We start from the raw sequence: 19,574 nt of genomic DNA, 5'->3' as shown, positions 1-19,574 counted from the left end.
CAGAACAATCTGGGACCACTTGTGCTGGCCAGCCAAATCATATTGGAATTTGAAATCATTGTAACCAAGGCGTGTGTGTCCCTTGAAAAATCACTGAGTTGTTGTAACCTGCTTGCCACTACCGCTTCAAATGCGTGCAGAGTGGGAGGGGTGGAGGAGGTTTCTGCAGTTTTGAGGGGATTAATATTAAAGTCCTGTGCACACTAATAACATGGATTGTTGCTGTTCCCCTTGAGTCGGCATTGAAAATGAACGAATGTTCATGCGGATGGGACAAAACCTTCACAGTAGTTTTAGAAAGTGTGATTTGAGACTGCTTCAGTCGTGGTTCACAGGGAATCTGTTGCTTGAAAATGGCTTTCAGAAGCAGTTAAATACCCTAGTTCAGGAAGGCTACAGAGATTGACACGCATCCCAGAGTTATCAATTTATGGAGATGAAAGGCATTTGATTCCTGAATCAGGCTGTTTGGGTGCCCATTCAGACAGCATTGCTGTGGTCCTTATTCTGGGAAAAGAGTACAAGACTGGGAGATTTTTCTCTGTAAAATTTCTCTGAGGCAGAGGGAACCCTATCTCTAAATTGCGTACGTAGTCTTGACTGCAGTAAAGGAAACAACTGGTTAACACTCTGCAAAGCCACACCATAACTTAAAACCTGTCGTCCAGTAATATACTAAGGCCTGGTTTACAAATGCTGAATTCTATACCAATATAACTATTTTGATTAGGAATTTAAAATAAATTATACCAGCACAACCCATAGTGTGGACACAGTTATTCTGCCATAAAGGTGCTATACTGGTATAGCCACCTGTGCACTTAGGGGGACGGACAATGCACAGCTTCCACTATACCTGTAGAGTTAAAGCAGTACCACTTTTTGTGTTTAGACTACTCCTAAAGAGAACTCGGCTTTTATCAGTATAAAATCCTGCTCTCCTTTCTTCTCTGAAGAGCTAACCCTGAACAGCTGGCTTTAGGCAACAGCTCTCCTTCCATGAGTTAACACAGGACAGCTTTGAATGCTCTCACAATTTTTAGGTTTCAGAGTAACAGCTGTGTTTGTCTGTATTTGCAAAAAGAAAAGGAGTACTTGTGGTACCTTGGAGACTATCCAATTTATTTGAGCATAAGCTTTCATGAGCTACAGCTCACTTCATTGGATGCATCCGATGAAGTGAGCTGTAGCTCATGAAAGCTTATGCTCAAATAAATTGATTAGTCTCTAAGATGCCACAAGTACTCCTTTTCTTTTCACAATTTTTAGTTATTGCCCCTCTTTCGCCTCTTGAGGGTTCTGCTTTCATTGCAAGGTAGTTATTTTTTTAGCCAAACTCCGTGAGCAATCTGTTGTTGGCTGCTTCACTGTATTCAATGCCATGTTGCTTCCAGAACATTCTAATTTCTCAGAGGGTTTTTACCCAATTTCTTCTTTTCTTTTTTTTTACTGTTTTTATTTAGGAAGTATTAACAGGTTCACAGATTCTTGCCATGTAAATATCAGAAACAAAACAATCATTACAACAGTGAGCTTTTGTTTAAGAAGACATTATACAGGATTATAGTAATCAAATCTCTCATTTTAACAGTGTGTTACCATATTACAGAGTTTACCCAATTTCTTAATCCTCCAGTGTGCTTCCCAAGAGCTGAGTTAGCACTAGAAAAAATAGAGGGAACTGGAGCAAAAGCAGAACACATTAACGCTACCTGAGCTGAGGTCTGGTATGGACAATCTCTCCCCACCCTGTTCTCCTGCTGAGCATGTATAGCGGCTTCCAACTCATCCAGTGGGTTCTGCTTTGTGATCCCCTTGCTATGCACAGTTGGAGAAAGTCATTAGTGACAGCACAGCAACCAACCAGCATGAATGTGTAAGTGCCCTGTGCCTTGATGGGGGCAGCTCAGCTGCTTGCTTTCAGCAAGGAGGATTGTGGGCTGCCTTCCAAAAGCTAGAGCAATGCAAGTCTCAGCTGTCTGAGAGAAGATGCATTTGCAGACTCCTTTGTTGAGACTAGAAGGAGGGGTGGGTGGGAGAGAAAGAGCTGCTTTCTGACTGAAAGGCTGAGAAAGAGCATTGCTCATGAGTGTGCTCTAAGCCAGTGAGGCTCGCTTTTCCGGGCACCTGACATATGTTGTTAGTGAGCTAAAGAAAAGCTTCCACAGGCCCTATTCAGTCTAGTTGGCAAAACTGCTTCATTGACACATGGGCAGGCAGTCTGTCTGTTTGGCTTCTAACAAGTTCGGTGTGGTGGGTTTTCCATTCACTTACAGTAATTCTTTTGGGGTGGGTATCATCTGTCTGTACAGTGCCTCTCACAATGAGGACCCAGTTCTTGATTGGCATATGTATGTGCTAGTGCAATATAAATAACAGAAGCGCAGTAAATTGTTTCCTGGTCAATGTTAGAAATTAAGTTAGGTAGGATGGCACATAAGACTTCACTGTGAATTTAATTTCTCCCTCTTCTATAACTTGTAGCTTTTTGATTTTCACTTGTCGGTTGGTGTGTGTGTTTGTTTTGTTTTTGTTTAGCTTAAACCCTTTCCTTTTATGCTGGTAGATAAGACTGTTATATGGCTACATTATGGTAACTGGTATAACTTTACCATATAGACACCTCCTAACTCTACCGCTCCGGCTATGTCTTCACCCACCAAAAAACAGTTGTGTGTTCACTACAGCTTGACTAACTTGTGTTGATTATCCTGCTGTAAAACACAGTGGAGGCAAGGCACCGGTAGACTTGCCATGAGATAAACTAGGCGAGGTCACTGACTGGTGGTGGGGGGAGTAATAGCCTACCTATCCCACAGTATAAACTACAGGTGCCTTGTCTTCACTTCAGATTTTACAGTGAGATAACTATGGCATGCTAATCTCTCGGGGGGAGGGGGGGGAACCAAACCCATTCTCCTGCTAACACCTTTGGTCAGAGAAGACAAAGCGTCTCTCTGGCCACAGGGTTGGAGAGTTCTAGGCCTTGCAATGTGTCCAGAAAATTGTTTTCCCCAGATGTCTTCTGCATGTCAGTGACTTGTGTGAGGAAAATCCTAGCTACCTTCTTGAGTGGTCAACAGTTTGTGTTGACAATAGGTCATCCAGCTTGTTATAGGCCTAGAACGGCAGAGTTTTTGATAAACACAGGTAAGTGAAGTTCATTTGGTGTCCTCCATGCCTGGCGCTGTCCCCTGTCTTTAATTTATCTCCCCCTAAACATTCTATTCTTATGAGGATTTAGCTTTACTGCCCAGCTGGAAAATGCTGACTAAATGCCTTGGTAATACCAAATGCTCCTTTCTGGGGTAAGTACAACCTGGTTGCCCTTACTTTACTGAAGCTTACCCTACAACTGCCAAGCTTTAAAATCCTTCCCAGGAGTGAGACTCTCTCCTTCAGAGAGAGATGCAGAGACACCTGAGGCTTATTTTGAATTAGCCTCACTTAACTGGGCATCCGTATTGGGGGCCAGCTTTCCATCGCTGCCAAGTCTTATGTAGCTCTCAAAGTGTTTTTCATAAACATGCTACTGTTGATTCAGCCTTCCTTTCACCACCATCGGTTCAGTGTTTTTGCTCACTTCCTTGTTTCTCTGTTCCCAAACTCTCTCCTTTCTCTACACAGTTTTGTCACACTCCTGATAGTCTGTTCTTCCTCAACCCTCTGCACGCTTCAGCTTTTTTCACCACCAGGTTGTCTTTGTGCACACCCTTTCCTCCCCAAGTCATTAACAGACTATGTTACTACTGCTCTTATTCGGGGCTGGGAGACAGCAGGTGGGTGACTTGTAACTGGTGCTGGCTACTCCTGGTTCCCTGTCTGGCTGCATTAGGGTGTAGTGTGGGGAGAAGGAAGAGCCCTGAAGGAGGAGCGGTTGGGCTGACAATATTACTCTTCCTTAATGAGTGTTGTTAGCAAACAGGTACATGACAAGCAACTTGAATAAATTTTAATATTTTACAAGTGAGGCACAAACTGCCCCAAGTGTGTGTGTTTTTCCATTTTAAAGTTATGCTGTATCCCCCCTCCTCCTATCCCAGGTCAGGAAACAACTGGCCTAGTGGATAGAGCATGGGAGCAGGACTCCGGAGAAGTGGGTTGTATTTTCAGCTCTGCCATTGGCTCACTGTGTGACCTTGGGCAAACCACTTCCCCTCCGTGCCTCCATTTCCCCATCTTTAAAATGGGGATGACGCTGACCTAATGTGCAAAGAATTGAGATCAAATGAAAAGTGCTATCTATGAGGTAGGTATTAGTGTAATAAAGGGAACCTAGAGCACTTTGATAAATTCCAAATATTAATCCCACCTCCTCTCCCAAAATCAAATTTCTGTGTCATGTTTCAACTGTCATTCCTATTTTTTCCCCAAGATGACCCATCCTCAGGAGATGGGGGGTGGGGTGGAGTGGCTTCTGCATTGCCTCTAATTTATCACTTAACACCTCCACACCCCAAAATGCCAAAAGGACATGCAGGAAGTTGAATGATTTTTCAGGAACAACACACTGACGGTCTTAAAACCAGCAGTGATTCAATCTGAGGTGACTGTGTGGGGTCACACCTCCAGAAAATGAATTAGAAAACTGATACACAGATGAGGGTCATGTAGTCTATGTGAGCCTGAAGAGCTGTTCTGTGTTTATAATCAACACCAGGTGCCTGGAACTGATTATTGAAATTAGAAAAAGGTACATGCTGGCCCACTAGGCATTTGAAGAAAGATGAAAACAATTGGTGGATTTATGGATATAGCTAAGAGGAAGGACATCTCACAGGGGGTAAGAGCTCTTGCCTGCCCTGATTTCTGCGGACCCCAATAAGTTGGAGGCTTGTATCTGATGGGGCTACTGCCAGTTTCAGGCATTCAAAAAATCATAAGTCAAGCCCCGAAACATCCTAAGATTGGCTTAAAAAATTTGAAATTTGACCCCTCCCTCTATTCCCCCCTCCCCCCCCCCACACACACACTTTAGCTTCTTTTTATATGCTTTCTCCATCTAGGTTATGGGAAGATGCAGCAGGAAGATGAGAAGCTAGTGGGGCCGGCGGGGGGAAGAGGAGGGAACGTTAAGGCTATGTCTACACTACACAGCTTTCTGCAACATGTGTGGCCACAGCCATGCCGCTAAAAGTCACTTTAATCATTGTAGCCGCTGTTTGTCGGCTCTCCTGCCAACAAAAAACTTCTACCCCCAGCGAGCAGCATTTCCGTTGCTGTTCGCTTTAGCATTTGTCATGGCAAAACTTTTCTTTTTTTTTTTTCCTGGGGGGGGGGGGGGGGAAGGGAAATACCTCTGAAAGACAGAAGTTTAGTAGTTCAGTTGTCAGTGTAGACCTAGCTTTAATTGAGCCAGTTATCTTACACCAACTAGAGATCTCATTGTGAGCTGCTGGTGCCTCTATCTTGCCAGTAACACAGACTAGTTGGGAAAACTTTCACTCAGATGTGTATTGTCATCTAGTGGGTCAAGGAGTGAAGAAAAATGTAGTTTGTCAGTATTCAACTGCATACCACTTTGTAGCATTGAATGTGTGTTTCCTTCAGTCCTGGCTGGATGTGCTTGATCTGTGTATCCCCCACTTGGTTTGATTGAATTGGGTATTTATGGGATGAAAAGCACTTGCATTTTAATGACTCTTCAAACTGACCGTCAATATTCCTTTTTACCCCACTCCTCTGTTGGACTCTGAAACGCTAATAAAACTAATTGCATGTCCTCTTTTATTTTCGTCACTGTGCAAAACCCCAGGAAGTCCTTCCTTCTCTCCCCCGCAAGCTCCCTGGTAAACACTCTGAGCTGCGCACTATAGCTAGGATCGCATAGCAACGTTTGCTTCGGGTACCTTTTGGCAGCTGTGGTGCCCCTTTTAAACCTTTATCTTTTTTTCCTAGTTAAAAGCCAGTGTGGGTAGGCAGTTTTAATCCTTTCTGGCAGACAGATGAGCTAATGAAATGTTCTTTTCTTTTTGACTTAAATCTGTTCCTCTTGGCACCACTGTTTCAGGCTTTCACTCTAACTAGCTGAACATATTTCTTTTTAAAGAAAGCAAGTTTTTCACACTGGGAAGACCGCTTGATTGTGACCAGAGTGGAGTGATTTAAATCTGATTTAATCAGGTTGTGGCTTTATACACCTAATTTACAACTTTTGCTATTGTAACTTTAGATTAAAATTTAGTTACACCTGCTGCTTCTTAAGAAGAACGCTACTGGAAGGACATCTTATTTGTATTGTGCAAAACTGCTATAGGCAAAGAACAAAATATTGAAAATTTAAAGCCCAGATCCTGCACACACTTAAGCAGGTATGTAACTTTGCTCATGCAAGTAGTTCCATTGAATTCAATAGTTCTGGCTCATGTGCTTAAAGTTAAGCATGTGCATAAGTGTTTGCAGCATCAGAGGCCAACGTATTATTCTTTTCTTAAGAGGCATCACTTGAAAACAAAACTGCTTCAGTGTTTAATGATGAGAGGTTTAGGTTTTTCCGTGCATTAACAAAGGAATTGGAACTCTTTACGCATAGGCCAACAGTTTAAAAAATAGCCTAAAATCAGGATTCTAGGAAAATATTTAGGTACCTCAGAGTGGGATTTTCAAAAGCATCTAAGGACTTATCTATGCTTAAAATGCTGCAGCACTTCAGTGCAGATATTATCTACACCAATGGCAGGACTTCTCCTGTCACCACAGGTAATCCACCTCTCCGAGAGGTGGTAGCTAGGTCGATGGGAGAATTCTCCCATCGACCCAGTGCTGTTTACATTAGGGGGTTAGGTCGGTTTAATTGTGTCATTCAGGGGTGTGGATTTTCATACCGAGTGACATAGTTATACAGACCTAATTTCCTAGTTTAGACCAGGCCTAAGTGACTTCATACTGATGGAGTATAGCCTGGTTGAAACACTTTCAGCTTTCTTGATTTGTAGATATAGAATGTGTCAGAAAGTGGTGTTGGTTGCAAATCTAGCACAGGCTGTTTACCTATAAAGGTTGTATTTTGAGCTTGTGGTCCTACTATGAAACTAAAGGAACAAGCACAAAACATCTACTTTGATGATTAAGGCTGTGAGAGGGTGGGAAAGTTAGAAAGAGTGACTTACAATATAAATTGATTTTTTTTAATGACTTTTCACCCTGATTGTGAGCTAATAAATCTGATGTAATGACTCTTCCTGTTTTCAAATTCAAGTAATTTAAAGTGCAGAGTGGAAGTAAATTGCACCGTGTGCTCAATGAATTGAGAAGCAACGTTGATGGGTCAGGCTGGAATTAGGGTCAGAGAAAACATGTCCATATATAACTTGATACAATCGCTGGGATGTTGTATTGGAAAGTAGCTCAAGTAACTTAATATTACAGAATATTGCTTGCCATAGGCCTTCTGCCTTGATTTCAACTTCCTGCGATGTTATCTACCTGCAATGTGACAGTTTGAAGGGCTGCTTTGTTTAGAATGTTGTTTCAACTCCTCCAGCTAAAGTCCATATTGTAGGTCATAGATTTCTTCTGGTTGCTAATTTGTATTTAACATCCAACTTAGAAACTTGCTAAGGAGCAAAAGTAAAAAGTAGTTCTGAGAGCATTCAAAACAGTCAAAATTTGAACACCACAACTGAACTTAGCTGTCATTGTTTAAATTTAAAGCATGTAATAAATCATCTTGATTAAAGCCAAACAGGACAGAACTTTGTTTTCTTGATACTTTCCAGGTTGTACAGTCATGGATTGTTTTCCAAACTGCAAAAAGCTTTTGAAGACATCTGTGATTGAGTGGAAAGAAGGAGTGATTTAGAATTTATGGAACTGATTGTTAATTTAGCTAGTCCTTAGTTTCACAAGAACACAGAGGTTCTTACAGAGATCCGCCAATGAACTCTTCTGAAATTTCTGTGCCAAGTGCTAGGATAGCTTTAGGTGAGTCATAAAGTCCAGAGGGGGAACTTTAAAAACTGATTCAAAATGATCTCTGAAAGTGAGAGGCTAATGCATGTTTTCTGTGCCCTAATTCACTCTTGAATCTTTGAAAAAAGAACAAAGAGTACTTGTGGCACCTTAGAGACTAACAAATTTATTAGGGCATAAGCTTTCATGGGCTAAAACCCACTTCATTGGATGCAGGCCGTGGAAAATACAGTTGGGAGATATATATAGAGAGAGAGAGACACACACACACACACAACATGAAAACATGGGTGTTGCCATACCAACTCTAAGGAGACTCATCAACTAGGGTGGGCTGTTATCAGCAGGAGAAAAAAACCTTTTGTAGTGATAATCAGGATGGCCCATTTCAAACAGTGGACAAGAAGGTGTGAGTAACAATAGGGGGAAAATTAGCATGGGGAAATAGTTTTTAGTTTGTGTAAGGACTCATCCGTTCCCAGTCTTTATTCAAGCCTAATTTAATGGTGTCCAGTTTGCAAATTAATTCCTTTGCAGTTTCTCATTGGCGTCTGTTTTTGAAGGTTTTTTTTGTTGAAGGATTGCGACTTTTAGGTCTAATTGAGTGTCGAGGGAGGTTGAAGTGTTCTCTGACTGGTTTTTGGATGTTATAATTCTTGACGTCTGATTTGCGTCCATTTATTCTTTTGCGTAGAGACTGTCCAGTTTGGCCAATGTACATGGCAGAAGGGCATTGCTGGCACACAATGGCATATATCACATTGGTAGATGTGCAGGTGCACGAGCCACTGATGATGTGGCTGATGTGATTAGGTCCTATGATGGTGTCCCTTGAATAGATATGTGGACAGAGTTTGCAACGGGCTTTGTTGCAAGGATAGGTTCCTGGGTTCATGTTTTTTTGTTGTGTGGTTGCTGGTGAGTATTTGCTGGAGTGAGCGTGAGATAGAAGACGTGAATCTGCTGTTCCCTCAGTCGGTCTCAGTTCCCACGTGCCTCTCGCGGCGGTGGAGTACAGGAGTCAACGGGAGAGCGCTCGGGTCGATTTATCGTGTCTAGATTCCCGCTGGATTGATCGCTGCTGATCTGGCGGGTAGTGTAGACATACCCATAGTGTGAGCATCTTGCTGCGTTGAGTGGATTCTAGTGCAGGGGTCGGCAACCTTCTGAGAAGTGGCTTGCCAAGTCTACCTTAAATTAAGGTTTGGCGTGCCAATAATACATTTTACAATTTCAGGGGCCGGCAGCCGGAACCCCAGATTGGCAGCGGGCTGAGCGGTCCTGGCCGCTGACGTTGCTCAGCCCGCTGCCGGCCCTGGGTTCCGTTCATCCAGGCCAGCAGCGGCCTGAGCTGGGCCGGCGGCCAGGACCTCTGGATGGCAGGGGCCAGCGGGCTGAGCCGCTCAGCCCGCTGGTGATCTGGGTTTCTGTCCGCTGGCCCCTGCCAGCCAGGGGTCCCGGCCGCCGGCCCGCTCAGCCCGCTGTTGGCCCGGGGTTCTGTTCATCCAGGCTGGCAGTGGGCTGAGTGGGGCCAGGATCCCGGCTGGCAGCAGAGAGCCGCCAAAAATCAGCTTGCATGTGTGCCTTTGGCACATGTGCCACAGGTTGCTGACCCCTGCTGTACAGGGTTGTACAGTATACACAAAACCATGTACAGTTTACTGTACTGTACTTTATGGGCGATTTAAGGGATTTTCAAGGGTAAACTTGACTATATGCAATTTTCACCTTATGCATGACTTTAGAACCTAACCCCCGCATAAGATGCAACTCACCTGTACTGCTCTGTGGCAATACCTGAAGAAGCTCAAAAATATGGAGGATGTTGTCATTTTCTGAAAGTTAGACAAGGTTTGGTTTTTTTTGTATTTTTTAACACCTAAGGAGTAGAATTAAAAATTGTCATGTCACCTTTTTAATCTGCTAATGAATGACCAAGATGAACAAAGGAAAACATCACCTTGAACAGCAAGATCTTACTGATTTTTATTTTTTTACTTTTAATATTAGACTTAACAATAACAATTAAATTTGTTTAGCATACAGCTCTGGTGTTTAAAGGTTCTACCTGTTAGTTTGAAAAATGGATTGACGGGAAGATTCTACGGGTGTGTAGTAGCACTGATCACTGCGGAAGCATAAAGGAATGATAACCTGCGTGTCACTCATATGTAACCATACATCAAAGCAGTTGGTTTGAATTTGTAGCAAACAAATAATCTGGAGAGACTCTTTTTAGTGAATCTGTTTATTGCTGCCTTTGAACTATGTTTAAAATTTTGCAGTGCAGCAGGCATTAATTACTGCATTCTTAACTTCGCACCAGACTAACCCTCTCATTATTCCATTATCTGTTGATTGGTCACATACTGGGAATCAAATATGTGTGACACGGCTTCCTTTCAGGAAAGTGAATGGAGACCTGTCCACACTGCTTTTCGAGTGGCAATGTGCTTTATAACTACTTTTTGAGAAGTAGGTGACTAATTCTGGGGAAAGCCACAGTCTCGTACAGTGATAAATGTAGCCTAAAGAAGTTGAGTGCAGCACAGCCATCCTGGCTCTGTGAAAATGTATACTCTCTCCTAATCCCATAGGAATTTATTTATGTTAATTACTTGGTTACTGTATACTTTTCCTAACCTTTCAATGACCTGATCTTAATGAGGCCCTGCCAGACAGGAAGAAAAAGAAATTCTGCAAAAGCAGGGCAAAGTTGGAGCTGCCTGAGGGCTTTGTGTGTCTTCCCTCTTGTAGCATGTGCATTTTAGCTTTCAAATAACATATCCAAAGAACGGGTTTCAGAGTAGCAGCCGTGTTAGTCTGTATTCGCAAAAATAAAAGGAGTACTTGTGGCACCTTAGAGACTAACAAATTTATTTGAGCGTAAGCTTTTGTGAGCTACAGCTCACTTCATTGGATGCATCCAAAGAAGTTTTCTTTCTGAATATCGATCTTCTTTAGCTGCTGAGTTCCCCAGATCATGTTTCTCCACACTTGACTGCAGGCCTTCCACTGAGCCGCTTTCAAACTGTCAGAATAAATGGCCTTTAAATGATTTACGGAGGGGTGGTATAAATTAGGGGCTACTGAAAGCAAAGAACTGGGATTTGGGGCTACTATGTTCTATTCTTGGCTCTGAAGCCTCACTTCATGTGAAAGTCACTATGGTCCTGTCTTAATGGGTCAACAAGGAAAGATATGGCTTCCTTTATGTTAAGGTTAGCTTCATAAAGTTAGTTTAACATGACTGAAAAGCCCTTTAGGGATGCCTACGCTAGGGAAAAGGCTTTTTTTTTTTCTTTTTTTTTTTTTTAAATGGCTAGCTCACTCACCTCTTCCTACAGTAGAGCAGGCCTTAATGCTGATTAAAACACAAGCTAGTATATTTGTAGGTGTTCAAAGAGTTTTGAATCTGAGTACAGCTATTGAACAGTCCATGTTTTATGGGTACTTGAGTGATTACCTATTGCATTGCAGTTTGGCACATTAAATAAGTGTATGTCATTAGATCTTTGCCAGGTAACTCAGAGCTCACTTTTGAGGATGGGGAGAGAAGTCGGTTGTAAAATGTGTGCATTTGTCTTTGAGACAATCCTGAACAAAGAGGGGAACTTCCACGTGCTAGACATCTTTAAAAATAAGCAACTTATCCAGGTGCCTAAGGTGGATTTAGGAGCCTAATTTTAGTTACCTGTTGGAGATTTTGGCCTCTGAATCTTGTCTGTTCTGAAGTGAAAGCAGGTCTCACTACAATAGACTCATTTCTTGATAAGCTTGCTTGTCCCAATTTTTTTTCCCTTTGCGTGTGTGTGTGTAAAATCTAAAATCAAAATTCAAATGGAAACAGTAGGGGAATAAGCTGTATCTCTTGAGTTATTATACTCACAAAATACTGAACATATAACAAAGTTTTATTTTAGCTGTTTCCTCAGGTGAATACCTTGAGCTTTTTGCTATTTTCCTGTACTGACAATTCTGATTCAAAACTTTTGTTGATTGGTTTTCTGACCTACCTTAATGTTCACTCTCCTTGGCCTCTGCTTTTCTTTTAACTTTGTACTCCCATGCTCTCCAGCTGTCATGAGTCTGAATCCTAACGTTTCATTAATCCTGTTTTGTTCTAAATCTGTAAATGGATTGTAAATATCTGGGTCTTTTCCCACTCCAGCTATTCGTGTAGCGGAGTGAAGTGGAGAAGTACTGTCTTTTCAGGCTGATGTGGAGGTGATGTTCTCTGGCCCTCAGCACAAAGGATGGAAATCCAAAAACTGATATCTGCAGATGGAGGTCACCACTGTGGAGGGAAAAAGAACTGATGAATAAATGAGTGTTTTGGTTATATCTGCACTCATGCTTTTTATCACATTTCCAAAGGGTGAATGCAAAGGGGTGGCAGACAGCGCTTGTGTAGACTCAAGAGGAAAGGTAGTCTTGTTAAAAGAAGAAAGGCCAGTGGCTCGGGTGCTAGCGTAGCATTTGCGAGACATTCGTTAAGTCCCTGCTCTGCCGGACTTCGTGTGTGACCTTTAGGCCATGTCTGTGCTGCTACCGCACAGCTATGACAAGGCAGCTGTGCCACAGGAGTGGCAGGGTGTAGGCCAGTGGTGGGCAACCTGCGGCCCACACTGCTTCCCGCAGCTCCCATTGGCCGGGAACGGCAAACCGTGGCCACTGGGAGATGTGGGCGGCTGAGCCTGTGGACAGTCAGTGTAAACAAACTGTCTCGCAGCCCACCAGTGGATTACCCTGACGGGCCGCAGGTTGTCCACCACTGGTGTAGACCCTTCCTACGTCAATAGAAGGGTTGTTCCTATCAATGCAGTTCATCTACTTCTCTGAGAGGCACTACTGCACCTGCACCAAGGATTAGGTCGCCCTAACAACGGCACTCAGGGCACGATTTCTTTTCACAACCCTGAGCAATGTAGTTATGTCAATCTAACTGTTAAGTGTAGGCCACGTCTTAGTTTCTCTGTGCCTCCATTCCTCATCTGTAAAATGGGTATAGTAGCACTTCCCTGTCACAACAGGGGTGTCTGAAAGGATGAAGACTGCAAGTGCTGAAATACTATCGCAATGGAGGCTATTGGTTAAAACAACAGTGTGTTGACTACCCTGGTCCTCCAGCATTGCTACCACTTGGGTAGCAAAGATAGAAACTTAAAGAAAAGTGCTAAATGTGGGTGGCTATAGAGACTTGATGTGCAGCTAGATTCCGCAGAGCTGGGTTGGACAGAGACAAGCAATGCTTGGAATGGCAGAACAAAGGTCAGAAACTCTGTAGCATTTCTTAATCCACTTGCCCAGAGCACCTCTCCAATTTTATTGTAGGCCTCATACCGCTGCAGGCCATATAGTTATTGAAGTATGTTTCCATTCAACCAAGAAGGTAGTATTTATCCACCAGATTGATAGAATGTTTAGAGGAACAATTTGGCTCCGCATTGGGAGTCTCTTCTGACTTCCTTAGCAAGTGCTGCGTATTAAATATAGTATATATAGGGCTATGTGCAAAGAACCCTTTCTCTGTGTGTATCTGTTTTACGCCCTATGAGTTTGAAAACATACTGTATTTAAAAATTTTCCCCCATGGATAGGTATGTAAAAAAATACAAGAATACTAGAAGCACGGGAACTCTCCATTGGAAGGAAAAGCCTAAGTACGTGGTATAAGCTTCACCTTGCCAGCTTGTTTCTGGGATCCAGACCTTCCATGTCTAGCTTCAGATAAAGACTTTTTTTTTCCCCACAGGGAAGTTGTGAAGGATGGAAAGTAGGCCTTTCCGATGGCAGCCTTAACACAGTAGAACATTGCAACGAATGTGTATAATTAAAAAAGATTTAGACTTTGATAAACAGTTTGAGTGTTGAAAAATAAGACTTTTGGTGCAGGATGTCGAAGGGAATTCACTTTAATCGCAGCTGACTTGTCCATATTGAGAGAGAATGCATCCATCTGAGTGATTTAGGGCTTCTCTATATATGTTGGGAAAATTTTCATCAGTGTAACTGATGAATTGATCTAATTATATTAAAATTAGATCAAATTAAAATTGATCTAATTATATTGATGCAAACTTCTGATTTAAATCTTTTCAATTGATTCAGGTTTCCAAGTGTGAACCAGACCTAAATCTAGCAGTGACTAACCTTTATGGTAAATTATTTTAGGACATTTCTCCACTGCAGAGTTAATTGGGATCGTTGGTACTTGGGTTAGCACAGCCTGGGTATGTGAGCAGCCACTCTGCAAAGCAATACCTGAGTTTTGTGTCCTGGCTGTTGCCCAAGCTTTAGGCTATACCCCAAGATAAGCCATCAGCCCTGGCTGAAATGCAAGAGAGGGGGATTTGTGTTTTGAAGGGTAGGGGAATTAAGGATAAAACATGAGTGAGAGCCGGAGGTAACTCTGAAGTGAAAACATACCTTAAAAGTTGGTGTGTAAAAGGGAAATGACAGGGTTTTTAAAAACTTCTTTAGCCACTATGAAAGCCTGAAAGGGTGTGGATTTTTCTTGTTAAAATAAGTAAATTAAATAGGCATTAGTAATTCAGGGCTTGTTGGCAGTGAGACTTTGGTGATGCAAGTATTCGTTCTAATCACTAGGCAACACAACTTCAAAAGTACCGCTGAAGCAATTTATACTTTTTAAGGTGTATTCCTTCCCCACCCCCCACACGCAACCCAACGTATTTAATTTGCCAATATTAAAAAACAAAAACAAAAAAACACATGGGCATATGGGTAGTGGTGTTGATAGTCTTGGTATCACGGCAGGATTCTTCTGTTTCGAACAGTTGTTTAAAGCTTTCTGAATATTTGTAATTTTAAGTGTCCACTTGCCCGTTCCAGTGAAATTGGTGATGTTAATCTCTTCATTGCTCCCTTTTTAGTTCTGCTAGGATCTATTCAATCGTTACCATGACGAGGGTGCCTTGCAAGGCATATGACCGAGGTTGAGGAAGGGTGTTATGGTCTTGTCTTTAAAGCTTGTAATTTGACCTAACATAGCAGTTGCAGTATTGAGCTTCTCTCATTTAGGTGGCCAGCATTGTAGAAGGGACTAAGAATACTTTGGTACCTACTTGGTTAGAGACCCATGGAGTGTCAATGCTGCTGGAGAAGAAAACTGGAGGGACATATTTGCACTAGAAAGAGCTGAAATTCTGGCTAAAATGATATACAGGCACTCACCTTCAGCACATCATTCATGAAAAGAATGGGTTAAGTGCGTGTGTTAGTTGATTTCTTGAAGCAAGTTTTTACTTGACAGTAACATGATTTTCCTGATCAGTCTACCTATATACTGTAGCATGCTCAGAAATTGAGGTGTTTTCCTGTCGCTTTCCATGAGAAATCTGGGAGAATCTGAGTTTTTAAACAAAGTAATTGAATAAATTGATGTCAGTGGTGGCTAAAACCCCAACATTACCAGAAAGGCATTTGTCAATAGACAAGTGACGTGTGTATTTTTAATAAGTTACAGTTTTTATGTGGACTCCATTATATACTCAATCATTAAGAGTACACATTTTAAATTAGACTGTTGTTTAAAGCAGTTACATTTTGAGTTAGCACTGTAGCTACTGCCCTGTTCTCGCTATATTTAAATAGCAAATGCTTAAGTTCAAAACAGTTTTTTCCCCAAAAAGATAACTTGCTATAGAAATGGCTTGTTTTTTCTAGTATGTATTTCTATTACCTGAAAAGTTAAATGTCACAGTTCATAGTTTAGCAGATTGCTTTGCTTAGATACATGCTTATCTTGGATTTCTGTTCACTTCTGAAACCCCGTGCAGTATGAAACTCTTGAAATAGGAGCAGATTCTCTTTTCATATTGAAATACAGTTTTCCTACAGAATGCATTTGCATCTCCCAAGATGTGCCACCAAGCTTTCTGCTATGTATAAAAATGCTAATGAATTCCAACATCTGCTTCTATAAGATCCTGAACAAATGTTCAATAGATAAATTATGGTTAAGTAGATGCAGTCAATCTAATTCAAGATGGCTGCAAAGATGGGGTTACTTAGTTTTAAGGCAGAAAGCAAATTCTAAATCAGAGAAAAGTAGATGGATGGTTAAACTCAAGAACAAATTGTTTAGACCACTTGTTTGTTTTTCGGTTTTAACAAAAAGGCCTTTGGTGTCTTGAGACTTCTCTGGAAGTGTATTAGTGTTTTCTTAATTTATCTGCACTTGTGCTGCAGGGAGCTGCCTTTGCGTATCCAAAGGAAGAACGGAGTTGTGGGTCTTGCTGATATTTGATCTCTGGACCAAATTTTAAATCTCTTGTTTAACCATATCCTAAGGCTTTTGTGATCGTGGGGTTGATGTGTACTCCTTCAGCTACTGATAGCTGTTTGAATACTAGAACAAAAATGTACGGATTTAGCAGAGGGAAGATAGAACAAATACAGGTCTTGTTCTTTCCCATTTCTCATTGCACTTTGTATCCTCTTATTTTGCATTATACTTTATAGGATCTTCTTTTTACAAACTTCTTTATGGTGACTGATTTTAGGTGTGGGGGGGTTGTATTTACACATTTACAACCATCTGAGCCTGAGCTGCCCTGCAAAAACTACCCATTGCTGATGACAAGACTCCGCACTGGGTAAGCTGAATATGGAATAACATCAGCAAGGGTAAACAAAGGCCAGTGGTGGTCTGCACTGTTCTAAAAACATGCTTAAAATCGGCTTGGATTTATTTGGATGGATTTTGGGGGGGGAGGAATTTTGTGCTGCTTTTTAAAGCACTGGGATTATTTATCTGCGACAATCGAAGTAGCACCAATAGGACCCACCAAGGGTTTTGGGTCCTATTGTGCTAGGTATTTTACTGGGATGCGCTAATTAAAAATCTGTGCAATTTTTTATTTTATAAATTTATATTAATACCACATAGAATAATCTTATAAATGTTCTGTGCTATATGGAAACAAGCTCCTTTTGAGATACTTGCACGGAAAATATTACTTAATTGCAAATTAACTTCACTTTTTAAATTTTTATATATATGTATTTTTTGGTCTGACTCTGTTCCTAAACCTTGGAATGTGATATAAGTCCTCATGGGGAGGTGGGCTTATCCTTTGGGAGATTCGTTTAGGATTCCAATACCTTTGGCTGGGTCAGTTTCACTAAGTCTTTAAGGAAAGACAACATTGGTGACACAACTTCATAATAGTGCAAGCGTGTACCCATCTCTATAAAGTTCGCTATTGTCCTAAGTTGTATGGGCCTCCTTGACTTGCATGTATCTAGTGTTGGTATTTGGCATATTAGAGTTGCTCTTAAAGACAAGGAAGCTTATATTGAAATATACCTTATATTCAGATCATGGCAAGACGTCATCAGACCTCACTTCCTGCCTTCTTCCCTTGCCCCAATAAATACTTCTGGAGCTCACAGTTCACCAGTGCACCAGAGCTGCACACCATTATCTTGCACAGATAGACCAAATACAGTGTTTGCACAGACCCTGGCAGTTTGCATATACACCACCTGATCAGTTTTGGGTTTAAGTCCACAAAACTCCAGCTAGCCCCACTAGAAGAGCAGGTTCCCCATGCTGCATGATGGATCTGTGAATTCTACATGCTTACTAATGCACAACTAGTGCCAGGATCCTTTGAATCTTGGTGACCTTGGGCTGAGTTTGTTTGTTTTTGAGTCAATTTTGAAATCCATCTTTAATTTTTTAATTTTTTTTTAGGCAAATTTGAAGAAAAGGAGGATCGCGTTCCAAAGCTGGAGCAGCTAAATAACTTGGCTTACATGTGCAACGTGAACGTGGTGCTAAACAAAAAAGACCTGCTCAAGATGGAACTGCTACTCTTGGAAAACTTCAACTGGAACCTCTGCCTGCCGACTCCAGCACACTACATTGACTACTACCTCTTCGCTTCTGTTGGTGAGAAGGACCTTCACAATGGCTGGCCCATCACCTCTCTGACCAAAGTCAAAGCTTTCATGGAGAAATATGCTTACTACTTCCTTGATTTCTCAGTGCAAGGTAATCTCTCAGTCCAACTGTGAGAGGTGGAATGTGTAGAGATTTACCCTTGAGTAGTTTTCCAGTGGGCTAGTGGCAAAAATCCATAGCAGACAAAGGCTTTTAAAACTGGCACAATGTAGGTGCAATAAAAATACCTGCAAAGAGCAATATCTTTCCTCCATATTGCTACAGACTGCAAATGGTGCATATTATCAAAGGCACTTCTAGGGGAAGAACCCTTCCCCTAGAAGAGTCCTTATGGCCCTCTTTGCAAGCATCTAAAGCAGGTTGGAAATGCCCAGCCCTAGAACTTTTCTGTGATGCCCCTAGTGAGAGTCACTAGAAATGGGGGTTGTGGATTTTAACTTCCTTCCTGAGGGTGAGATGTTTTGGAGAGCTGCTAAAAAGCCAAAGGGGCTCACTGTCTTGGCTGCAGCAAGATTTGAACTAAGGTGTATTTTTGATTCTTGGAAATTGGGTTAAAGTTTAAGTGCCCAACCTTGTTTTAGTTGAGACCCTTCCTAGAAACTTGATTAGGAGTCAGAAAATGCCTTCAACTTGCATGAAATGGAACACATCCAAATGGCTTGCAGGGGATAGACGCCCACAGCAGGGTCATAGTTTGAAATGTTTCATCCTGATTTGTGGAGGCTTTTGCTGGGCACAAAATGCCACTCTTCAGCCTGTGTATCAAATATGAAGACTTAACTGTTCACCTCTGTGGGCATTTGGCCTATAGGTTTAACTTGGTCCACCTTGCTGCATGTGCACAGAGTGAATGGAACTCGGAGTGAATGGTGATCGGTCAAAGCGTAATATTATTTTTAAAATTTCTTTAGATTATGCTTTCCTCAACTTTCGACCATCTCTGATTGCTGCTGCTTGTGTGTGCGCCTCACGCATCTGTATGCAGATTTCTCCCTCCTGGACCACACAGCTCCAGCTGCTAACGTGTTATTCCTGGGAGCATCTTACCCAGTGTATCGAAATGATGCTAATGTAAGACTGCTGGACCAATGTAACCTATTCCTCAAACTCTTAATAGACTTTCTATTACTCTCCAAAAAAGTAGAGATGAAAAGACTCCAAATGGCATTTAGTGTAGCAGTAATTAAGATCACATGAGATTAGTACATCTCAATGCATATCAGCAAAATTGGGGATTGGGGCAATCTTCCTAAACATTGGTGCAGTGGTAGCACATGAATCCATTGAATCAACCAGAATGGTAATCAATTCATGCAACTGGGTGGGTAGGCTGCACAAAATTTGACTTCCGTTATAGCTTCTGTGTAAGTAGCTATCCATCCTTTGCGAGGTTACAGCAATACTTCATACACTAAGAAGTGTTATAAAGTGATATCAATATTCCCCTTCCAGTAAAGACATTCCAGAACTATTCACTTTCTCTGTCTCTCACTCACTCACTAACTACCCCCAGGAGAGGATGTTGCTTGTCCTGTTGTGATAGGCTGGACCACCGTCATGATCTATGTGGACACAGGCAAGTCCTGCTAGCAGAGACTGAAAAGGATTCCCTTATTGGTACTCTGCATTTATGGGGTCTTGATACACAATATCAAGCTGCAAGTTTTAATAACTGCACGTTTTAAATAATAGCTGCACGTTTTAAAAGATCTCTCCACGCTATAGACCA

At 41.8% G+C, this 19,574-nt stretch overlaps 1 protein-coding gene across 3 annotated transcripts in view; it reads left to right on the top strand.

Annotated features, from left to right (window-relative positions):
- The window catches only part of CCNJL (cyclin J like), a 47,607-nt gene that overhangs the window by 25,252 nt on the left and 2,781 nt on the right, over positions 1-19,574 (top strand). For all 3 annotated transcript variants that reach the window (XM_048861791.2, XM_048861790.2, XM_048861792.2), the window contains 2 exons: positions 17,636-17,935; positions 18,757-18,916. In XM_048861791.2, the coding sequence (XP_048717748.2) occupies positions 17,636-17,935; positions 18,757-18,916 (460 nt within the window). The remainder of the gene's footprint in view (positions 1-17,635; positions 17,936-18,756; positions 18,917-19,574) is intronic.

The sequence above is a fragment of the Caretta caretta genome, chromosome 8 (assembly GCF_965140235.1).
Source record: "Caretta caretta isolate rCarCar2 chromosome 8, rCarCar1.hap1, whole genome shotgun sequence".
Classification (NCBI taxonomy): Eukaryota; Metazoa; Chordata; order Testudines; family Cheloniidae; genus Caretta; species Caretta caretta.
Note: the sequence above shows the minus strand (reverse complement) of the source record. Positions and strands in the feature narration are given on the sequence as shown.